General features: G+C 44.4%; 1 protein-coding gene across 1 annotated transcript; it reads right to left on the reverse strand.

Moving 5' to 3' along the window:
• Positions 1-1,150: 1,150 nt before the first annotated feature.
• On the reverse strand, positions 1,151-5,235 carry TRIL (TLR4 interactor with leucine rich repeats). The gene has a single exon (XM_070730073.1). The coding sequence runs from the start codon at positions 5,107-5,109 to the stop codon at positions 2,812-2,814; it is 2,298 nt and encodes a 765-aa protein (XP_070586174.1). The 5' UTR covers positions 5,110-5,235; the 3' UTR covers positions 1,151-2,811.
• Positions 5,236-8,070: the final 2,835 nt, after the last annotated feature.

Genomic DNA, 8,070 nt, shown 5'->3' on the forward strand with positions numbered 1-8,070 from the left:
GCATTTACAACTTCTGGAGGCAAGTTGTTCCACTGATTAATTGTGCTGTCAGGAAACCTTTCCTTAGTTCTTAGTGCTTGTCTCCTTGATTAGTTTCTATCCATTGCTTCTGGAGAGTGCCTTGTCCTGCGCTTAGATACTTTGGAAAATAGCTTGATTCCTTCTTTGTGGCAACTCCTGAAATATGCTATCATGTCACTCCTAGTCCGTCTTTTCATTAAACTAGACATACCCAGTTCCAATAACTGCTCTTTGTATGTTTTGGCTTCCAATCCCTAATTGTCATGTTTCTCTTTTCAGTACTCTTTCTAGAGTCTCAACATCTTTTTAACATAATGGTGACCAAAACTGGATGCAATATTCATACCAAGGCACTATAGCAGCAGCGGGTTGCACTTACCTGCAAACTAGTGCGCTGTGCGCACATCCTCTTCATTCAGGCGCACCCATGCTCACATCTGTGCATGCTTCCTTCACATGATTTTTCTTCTGTGCATGTGCAGGAAGCAAAAACATGATGAAATCTCAAGATGGAACGTTCATGTGCACACAATTTTGGCATGGAAGCAAAAAATAGCCAAAATCGCATGTGGGAGAGCATCCCCTCACCAGATTTTGCTTCTGCCCATGTGCAGAAAGCAAACAATTCAAGAAAAATGATGGCACTGCCCGACGGATTGGCACTGGAGCAGTCACATTCAAATTGTGCAATCTGGCAGCCGCTACTGGTGTGGAGTTGCCTACTGCATCGGTAGAAATCCACCATTGCATTATAGACAGGGTAAGATTTATATCATGAAAACCACAGTGTGTGCTTCTCTATACTTTCTTCCCTTTGCAGCCAATGCATTTATCCAAAAATGCATTTCACTACCTATGCTGAATGGGGCTGATGCACAAAGAAAGAAGAGGGAATTCCCTCCAAATGGTATAGAAGTATCTTCTATAGTACATTTGTCCAATTCCTGCAGCAACCTTCCAGAAACCTAGCAGGGTTTAGTGGCTCATTATGTAATATCAGGAAGGATAGTGTTGCTGCATTGCACAGCAACATAGCCTACTTCCTCCAGTTTAGCTGAAAGCCCCTGTATCTCTATCCAAACTCATTTATGAATAACAAAATTTTAAGAAATAGGCAAAGCTGCAGAAGTACCAAAAAGTATTTATTCAAGACCACTATAAAAAATAATTCTAAACAAATTATAACAAATTGGATTAGGATCCTTCTCCCTAGAAGTGTCAACATCTGAATTTTGCAAAACCAGCATTCCTTCTTTCTTCCCTTCCTTCATTTTTTATTTATTTATTTTAACATGTTATATAAACATATACTGTACTAAAACTTCTTACATTCATTTAATTAAAAAAAAGCCCTGGTTAGTATTTTAAAAAGCACCATTTTTACTTAGCTCACAAGTTAAACATGTTTTCACAAAGCCCTTCTAGAAAATAAAATTAATCAAAAACTATAATTTGGAAGAGCTGATGAGAATTAAAAATCAGTGTCTAATAGCATAAATTCAAAAATATTCCCTGCATCATAGTATTAATTGGGGGGTTCACATTTTTTTGACAAGCAAAAAGCCAACCTGGTTCATCCTAAATACATATTCTAGATAAGAATGACATCAACTGAGGAAATACCATTGATGCTAACTGCCAACATAACAGGCATCTAACAAAAGTTAAATTGTACTTTGAGTTTTACCCAGGAGAGTCTTAGCTATCCAGTGACATTTTAACAGCCTGTTCTCTGAGTAGTTTTATTTAGAAACAATAATAATTATACTGATTCCTCTCCTGTTGCTCTCAATGTTTGCAAAGCCTAGTCAGAACTAGCATGCAAAAGGCTCCAATCATTAGGCTCCATGTTTACACAACTTTCTGTGTCTGAAGGAAATGATATCTCCAATGTCTAGGATGTATTAAATAGAAAATACTTTTTTGCACCATCCAATTGCTAATGCTATTATAACTGATCTCCATAAACACAGATAACCATGAAATGACACCAAAGAACTCTTTACTGTCATCTTATGATTGTGCTGTTTTCTTGCAGATCTATATGATTGGCAAGTGACACTGAAAATAAAATCCTCTGGCTTGATCTTGTTTATATCAGTTTTAAACAAATGGTGCAAAAGCCAGAATCTAATGTAACCTGAAATGGCCCTAAATTTGTACAGCTTCAAACATTTGCATAAAACTTTCTGTACCTTTTTTTGTTTGATTCCAGTTATTTTAGTTTATTTCTTACCAAAAGATAATACTGAGAAGCTACAAAGTTACTTGAACAAGTTAGGAATTGTTAGATTCTGTATCGATGATTAGACAACTAACATTTGTTTTTCAATTAGTATCTACTTAATTCACAAATAGAGATCAATGCCCATTTAGCCACAACTATGGCAATTTAAGAGTGCAGTAGATTCCCATTCTAATTGGTTTTTAGAGAATCATAGACTGCAAATCATCTAAGTAAAAATGGCCAACAATAAATTCTTATTTTTATTATTATTATTTTAGTATCTTACTCCAGCAGTTATCCCATTTTTAATCAGCCATCTTTATACATACCTATTATTTTGAGGACCTAAAGATAAGATAGGAAGATAGGAAGGAGTTATTGCTAAACTATACTTCCCTGCACCCTTCACAATTTGCCATGCTAACTAAGGCTGCTAGAAGTTGTAATTTTGCAATATGGGGGGGCACCTTTGCAGAAGCTGCATTCCCACAGACTTCACTAAATCATAATGCCAGCAGCCGCTTCATGATAGCATACTTGCAAATTAACTTAGAGACCCAACTCTAGTCTGCAAACCGTTGCAACAAATTATCTTCTCCACGTATGACACTGCTGTTCCCTGCAGTGCTACTATCCATGAAGCGTTCACAAGGGAACTCAATGAGGTCAGCCTCACGCAAGGCACAAACAGCACTACGCGGTGTGCGGTGGGACTGGAAGCCAGAAAAGTCGGTGGAGACACCTGTCCCCATGGACCGAAGGGGCCGACGGGTTGAATACATCTGCCTAACATGGACTGGTGAGGCCGCCTTTCTCCGACGGCACCCCAGGACCTTCTTCCGCACCAGTCGGGAAGCCCAGGCTGCCAAAGCCAGAAAGAGAAGCAATGCATTGACCGCCAGTAGCACAAGGGTGAGGAGCTGCTGGTCCAAGCTTTGGGTCCCCCCAGCCATTGCAGCAACTGCTGCCCCCACGCCCTCTTCAGGCAAAGTGACCAGCCCTGTACAGTGGTCCCGTGGTGCCACTGGGCAGACCCGGCCCCCCATCACTCCTTCCACACAAACCAGATATGGGGTATCTGGACGCAATTCTTGCAGAGTGGCTACCGGCTCATTCCATTCAGGGAGATAAACAAAGCGCTGGAACTTGATGGCAGCACCAAAGCGATCAAAAAGGACTCTGAAGCGCACTGGCCCTAACAAGCGAGGGCTACGGTGCGGGCGGACCCCCCAGCGCACTGTCACTACATTCTCAGTGACAGTATCCACTGTCAGATTGTACAGAAACAATTTGTTAAAATCACATGGATCGGTGACCAGGGGAAGGGTACTAGACACTGAGGAGATCAAGTGGTGTTTTCCTGCTCGACGAGGCCAGGCGGCAGCAAGTACAGAGGGAGACCTAGTACTGATGAGAAAATGGGGGAACAGGGTGGTTGGATCTGTGTCCACATTCCAACTTCCCTTTTCGGGTACTGTTTTCTGGGACACTGTTAGCAGCCCAGTTGAAATGGAAGGTGGGAAGCTCTGTTTGTCCAGGCCCAGATCCAAATTAGAGTTACCATTTCCTCCAGGACTTGCAGATGTTAACCCTTCTAAACAAGAGCCATTAGAAACCAAGAAGAGTTGCACATCCTCTAAGTAATCAAGGTATTTCCCAGCCAGTTCAGGTGGCCGGTGGCACTGGACAAACACAGTCAGGAGCCGACCCTGGGAATGCCAGGATGCCAGCCACTGCTTAAACCCTCGCAAGTGGCAATCACAGCTCCAGGGATTCCCATCCAATTCCAAGCGATACAATGCTGGGTTGGAGGAAAAGAGGTCTCCAGAAAGGGAGGCCAGAGCATTTCCCTGCAAACTGAGCTCTCGCAATTTATTTAGGGGACTAAAGGTGTCAGCAGGAAGAGTATTGAGGAGGTTGTTACTTATATCCAACACCTCCAAGCTTTGCAGAGGCTGAAATAAGGTGGCGGGCAGTTGGGTTAGCAGGTTCCCTTCCAAGTGCAATTCTTTCAAGGACCCCAGACCAGCAAAAGCCTCCATTGCCAACCATGTCAGACGGTTTCCACTCAGTGACAACCTGGCCAAATTGGAGAGATGTTGGAAGAGTCCTTTCCCTAGCTGTTGCATGTCATTCCCAGAGAGCAGGAGGGTGCTAAGCAAGCGCAAAGACCTGAAAGTGTCTGGGTGGCGCAACAAATTCTGCTGGTTGCCAGACAGGTCAAGGAAGCGAAGCTTGCCAAGGCCAGCAAAAGTGTTACGGCTCAGCCAACGGATCTGGTTGGCCTCCAGATGCAAATACAGCAGGTTGGTTAGTCCTGAAAAGGTGGCATCATTCAGTGAGACCAGCAAGTTACCGTCCAGCCGCAGCTTGATCAGATTGCCTAGGCCAGCAAAAGAAGCCGTGCTTAGATAACTGATCTCGTTAGCGTTGATGTAGAGGACTCGCAGTTTAGCCAGTGGGCGGAGTGTGCCCGGCGCCAAGGAAGCCAAGAGGTTGTTGCCCAAGTAAAGCTCCTCCAGACGCCCCAGGCGCTCGAAGGCTTTCGGATGGAGCGAACGGATCCGATTATACTGCAAATCTAGGCGCTGCAGCGCCACTAAGCGATGAAAGTCCAAAGCCGAGACATTGGCAATGAAGTTGCCGCCCAGGCTATAGGTGAGGATGTCCTGCGATTCGGCGGCCTTGGGCACCGACCGCAGTCCCCGATTGGTGCAGAGGACGTGGTGCTGTTGCTGGCAATCGCATGACTCCGGGCAGATGGGCGCCACCGCCGGCAGAAGCAGAACTAAGAGGGAATAGGCGACCAGCAGTTGCATCAGAAGGACTCTGAGCTGGAGCAGCAACGGCGGCGGCTCCATCTCTCTAGGGCGAGCTGCGGGCTTCTTCCACAGTTCCCTCGGCGTCTCTCCGGCATCCCCTTCTTGTAGCGGCGACTTGGGTCGGGTTCCGAACCCAGGTCGGAATGCAACGTCGGCTCCCAGCCGCGCTCTTTCCCGCTCACAGCGCCGACGGCTCCTTGCTCTCGACCTTGTCCGACTCTCCGTCGCCTGCAACTCCTGCAGCTCCCGCCGCCGCGCCCTCGCGATGGACTCTGGTTCCCCGCGACCCTCTCCAGTCTGTGTCTAAGCGGCTGCTCTCGAAGCCTGCAAGCCAGGCGGGGGTGGCGGCCAGGGACAGACAATCTGAGCGGAAACTTGCACTTCCCACACTTCGCCCCCGGGGATTCGCTAGACCTGGAGATCGGGTGGAAGGAGGGGAGCGGGAGAAAGGCCAGATCCAGCGGATTGGAAGGAGACAGCCGGACCAGGGCGGCGCGGGGTTGGAGGGAGAGGAGGGAGGGGTAGCGAAGGGAGCGTAGCTAAACAACGGGATTGCCGTCTAAGCAAGAGAAGGAGCTAAGGGGAGAGAAATAGAAGCCCGTGGACCGAAGATTAAGCGTCCATAAGTTTTAACATAGGGAGGAGTAGGAGTGGTTAGCCCACTGGGATTCCTCATCCCCCCTTCCCCAACTCTAGTGTTGTAGGTCATGTCTGCCCAAATTAATAGCCGCGCCCTTACACAAGCTGAAATCTTATTCTGATTGAGCGCCCAATGTGGGTACTTCCTTCTTAGACCTGGAACAGTTTTCCAAAACAACCTTCTGGTGCTAAGAAGCGCTTGGTGTGTTTCTTGTTCCACTGCATTATTAAAACATTCAAAACAAACAGGATATAATCTGGTAGATCCCCTCCGCAAACCTAATGACTTCCAAATGGCTGGAACTCTATCTTTCTTGACTACTGGCTTGGGGTTTTCAGAAATATTGCCCCTACTGAGTTCGAGGGCTGAATTTGGGTTCCGAAAATGTTAGGCTAGAAAATAAGGGTTGATTATGCCCACAAAACTGTATTAAGATAAAAGGTTGAAAGGGCGTTGTTTTGTGTTCAAGGAGATGGGAGTGGCTGTATCTAATATTTTTTTGAAAAAGAGACATTAGAAGTTCTCTTTTCAAACATTTAAAATAGCAATCCTGTGGCTGTAGGATCTTTTATTTTTACACTCTGCAGATACATTTAATATTCTGGCTTTCCATAAAGTGTTAAACTTTTATTGATACTGTTGAAGGGTTTTTTCAGATTTTCAAGAGACTTTTACAACTGTCTTTACTTTTTCAACCTGGCAATATTACCAATAGTCCAACAATTAGAGTATGACATATTAATCTGAAGGTCTCTAGCCTCATTTCACATGCTTAAATTAAAGAAGTTTACACTTTTAGGGAATGCTCCCATAATTTAACAAATTCCCTACATTTGCTGATTTTACACTGAAAAACAGAAGTAGGTATTAGTAGGAACTACAGCAATGATGGAGAACCTATGGCTCCAACATGCATCTGTGTGCCAGCCAGCTGATTTTTGGCTCAGACAGAGGCTCTGGGAGGGCGTTTTTGGTTTCCAGAGAGCCTCCTGGGGAGCGCTCCAAAACATTTTTCCTTCCCCTGGCTCTAGGGAAGCCGTCTGTCTGCCCACCAGAAGTTGGGAAACAGGCAGTTTCCAGTCTCCAGGGGGGCTCTGGGGAGCAGGGGAAGATGTTTTCATCCTCCCCAGGCATTGAATTATGGGTGTGGGCACTTGTGCATGTGCTATAGTGCACGTGCATGCTCTTTTGGCACCCGAGGAAAAACAGGTTCACCATCACTGAACTACAATGAACATTAACTTCATTAAATGAAAATAAATCATCTAATATTTAAATCTAATTTCATTTACAGTAAACACTAAATTTATTAGATTTTTAAAAATTGAATTTTAAAAATATTTTCAATGAAAATCCAGAACAGATAATAGATGTAGCTGATTTTGAAGTAGAGAAAAACCTAGTCAGAAACCTGAACAGCATATAAGTTAAATTGCTTTAGATAAGTTTCTTAAGCTCAACAAGTCAACATATTAAATGTATGTACGCTGATTCCTAGAATTCCCTAAATGGCATGGGAAATTATGGGAACTGAATTCCATACATTTTAATGTTGATGCTTCTGCATTAAAAATAATACAGAAATCAGGATTTTCCCAAAATATCCTGAGGAGGAAAGAGGAAAAACTTTTGGCTCCTTATTTTGAGAAATATACTACCCACTACTGAAATCAAAATTGTTTTAATGAATACAGGGGTAAGCAGCCTTAAACATTCAAAGAGCCATTTGGACCCATTCCCCGTAGAAAAGAAAATACTAGGAACTGGGTGGCTATTTATTTATTTATTTATTTATTTATTTATTTATTTATTTATTTATTCATTCATTCATTCATTCATTCATTCATTCATTCATTCATTCAATGTTTATGCCACCCTTCTCCTTAGACTCAGGGTGGCTTACAACATGTTAACAATAGCACTTTTTAACAGAGCCCTCATATTGCCCCCACAATCCAGGTCTTCATTTTACCTACCCTGCAAGGATGGAAGGCTGAGTCAACCTTGAGCCGGTGATGAGATTTGAACTGCTGACCTACAGATCTATAGTCAGCTTCAGTGGCCTACAGTACAGCACTCTACCTGCTGTACCACCCCTGTAGGACTCAAGGTGGGTTGGCCAATTTGGCATCCCTCACTCCCATCCAGTCACATGACCTCAGCCATGCCTATCCAGCCGGTCATTAGGGCAGAGAATACCCCCTCCCTCCCTCCCCCTTCCTTCCTTCCTTCCTTCCTGCCTTCCTACCTTCCTCCCCCCCTCCTCTGATTTCATCTTCCCTCCTTGGTTGTTATTGTTATTATTTATTATAGAATGCTGGATAGCTTAGAAGCTTCCTAACAGACAGGAAGCAGCAGAT

The sequence above is a fragment of the Erythrolamprus reginae genome, chromosome Z, assembly GCF_031021105.1.
Source record: "Erythrolamprus reginae isolate rEryReg1 chromosome Z, rEryReg1.hap1, whole genome shotgun sequence".
NCBI classification, from domain to species: Eukaryota; Metazoa; Chordata; class Lepidosauria; order Squamata; family Dipsadidae; genus Erythrolamprus; species Erythrolamprus reginae.